Source organism: Condylura cristata, unplaced genomic scaffold, assembly GCF_000260355.1.
Source record: "Condylura cristata isolate star-nosed mole 26May11 unplaced genomic scaffold, ConCri1.0 scaffold00001, whole genome shotgun sequence".
NCBI lineage: Eukaryota > Metazoa > Chordata > Mammalia > Eulipotyphla > Talpidae > Condylura > Condylura cristata.
The window spans coordinates 87,465,166-87,466,909 of record NW_004567102.1 but is presented as its reverse complement, the minus strand read 5'-3'; the positions used below and the strand labels follow the sequence as shown (position 1 = coordinate 87,466,909).

The following is a 1,744-nucleotide window of genomic DNA, read 5'->3' as shown; positions in this document are numbered from 1 at the left end:
CCCTCCTCCCCCTCCGCATCGTATGCCCACCGTGTGACCTCCAGTCTGTGCCCGAAGCCGGATGCCCGCTTGGACAATGTCCTGGGACCGAGACTGGGTCCTGCAGCTGGGCCACTGGCCAAGTTAACCCCTTCTGCGCACGCCGGCTCTGGCGCTGTGGCAGCCAGGCTTCCGGTCTCCTGGCGCCTCCTTTGCCTTGTCCTGCCCCCTCGCAGCACAGCGCCCGGTCTCAGCCTGCGGGCGGGACCACCCGGGGCACGTGCCCGGAGGCCCCGCTGGCCTCCTCCTGTCTGAGCAGCAGCCTGCAGGGGCTTTCGCAGCTTTAACGGGAGCTGCACTGAACCCCAATAAGGCGCTCAGCGCCTCCCTTTGCTCCCAGGCCTACAGGGTGGACGCGGAGGCAGCAGAGCAGGCCCGGTGGGAGGAGGCCTCCAGGGAGACCATCAGGACCATCACCAAGCCGTGTCCCCGCTGCCGTGTGCCCGTGGAGAAGAATGGTGAGTCGGGCCGAGGGGCCCGTGTGTCTCAGGTGGTTCGGACGAAAAGCAAGATGTCGGGGCACCCCTGCTCCGGCCTCGCCAGGGTCCTCCCTGGGCGTCTGGTGTCTGGAGGTGCTGGCGGGGGAGCGAGGGGCCCACGGGCAAGCCGACCCGAACCTCAGAGGTCCCTGCTCCCGCCCCGAGCGTCCGGGCTGAGGGCAGGCTGAGGCACTCCCTCCGAGCCGGCCCGAGGTACCTGTCACCGGGGCCACACGTCCTGCTGCCTCCTACCCCGGCAGTCACCGCACCTCAGGGCTCCTGTGCCAGAGACAGCCGCCCCCTTTTGCTTAGCCAGCGGCTCCCACAGCCGCGGCCCACCCCCCACCCCCTTTCACAGCTCGCCCGGGCACTTAGGCCGCAGGTGGTGCTGTTCCGGGCCCTTCCGTGGACTGGCCTTTATTTTCAAAAAGGACTGTTTCTGCCTTCAACCAACTACTTGAATTTTTTTTTTTTTTTGAAAGATTATTTATGCACATAGAACAGGCCAGAGGTGCAGGGGCGGTGAGAGGTTTCACCAGAGGCAGAGCGGGGAGCAGAACAGGCAGATGGTGAAGTCCACTGCTGAGGGGAGCAGCGGGCGGGTCAGGAGAGGTCTGCGGCACCATGCGGGTCACCTCCGGGGCAGGGACTGAACTTGCACTGCAGCGGCTGTAGGCAGCTTGCAGTGCTGCGTCCTAACCTGTTGCGCCACCAGGGAGGCCCCAACTACTTGAAATTTTAAGAACAGAGTGACAGCCTGGAATGCCCCCGCCTGAGTGGCCGCCACGCTGGTCAGTCCCCAGGGCCCGCCCACAGGTCCTGCTCCGTGTGGGCTACAGGGCCCAGAAACCCCAGCGTCCTCCCCAGGTAGGGCCCGGAGGCTGTACCCCAGCTCGCCCCCTTCACACGGCAGCCACATGTGGCCGGCTCAGCGCTGCCAGGGCCCCCGGTGGCCACGGGAGACGGACTCGGCCGGGACCCCTGCCCGTGGCGTGCTGGATGAGGACACGCCCAGACGGCAGGCTGGGTCCTGGCTGCCCCTCTGCGGAGGCTGCGCGTGTGTGCTGAGGGCTGATGCTCCTCGCCTTGGCCCTGCCGGACCTGCCGGCCTGAGCCAGTGCACACTCCAGTCGCGGACCAGCCGCGTCCGGCTGCGGTCTTCCTGGGCATGCAGCAGCTTCAGGCCATCCCAGCCTGCACCCAGCCATCTCCTGGACATACGTGTG

The 1,744-nt window shown here is 66.9% G+C and overlaps 1 protein-coding gene across 1 annotated transcript in view; it reads left to right on the top strand.

The window, feature by feature from the left end:
- The window catches only part of PARK2 (parkin RBR E3 ubiquitin protein ligase), a 945,331-nt gene that overhangs the window by 915,683 nt on the left and 27,904 nt on the right, over window positions 1-1,744 (top strand). Inside the window, exon 14 of the mRNA XM_012723328.1 lies at window positions 380-497. Within this exon, the coding sequence (XP_012578782.1) occupies window positions 380-497 (118 nt within the window). The remainder of the gene's footprint in view (window positions 1-379; window positions 498-1,744) is intronic.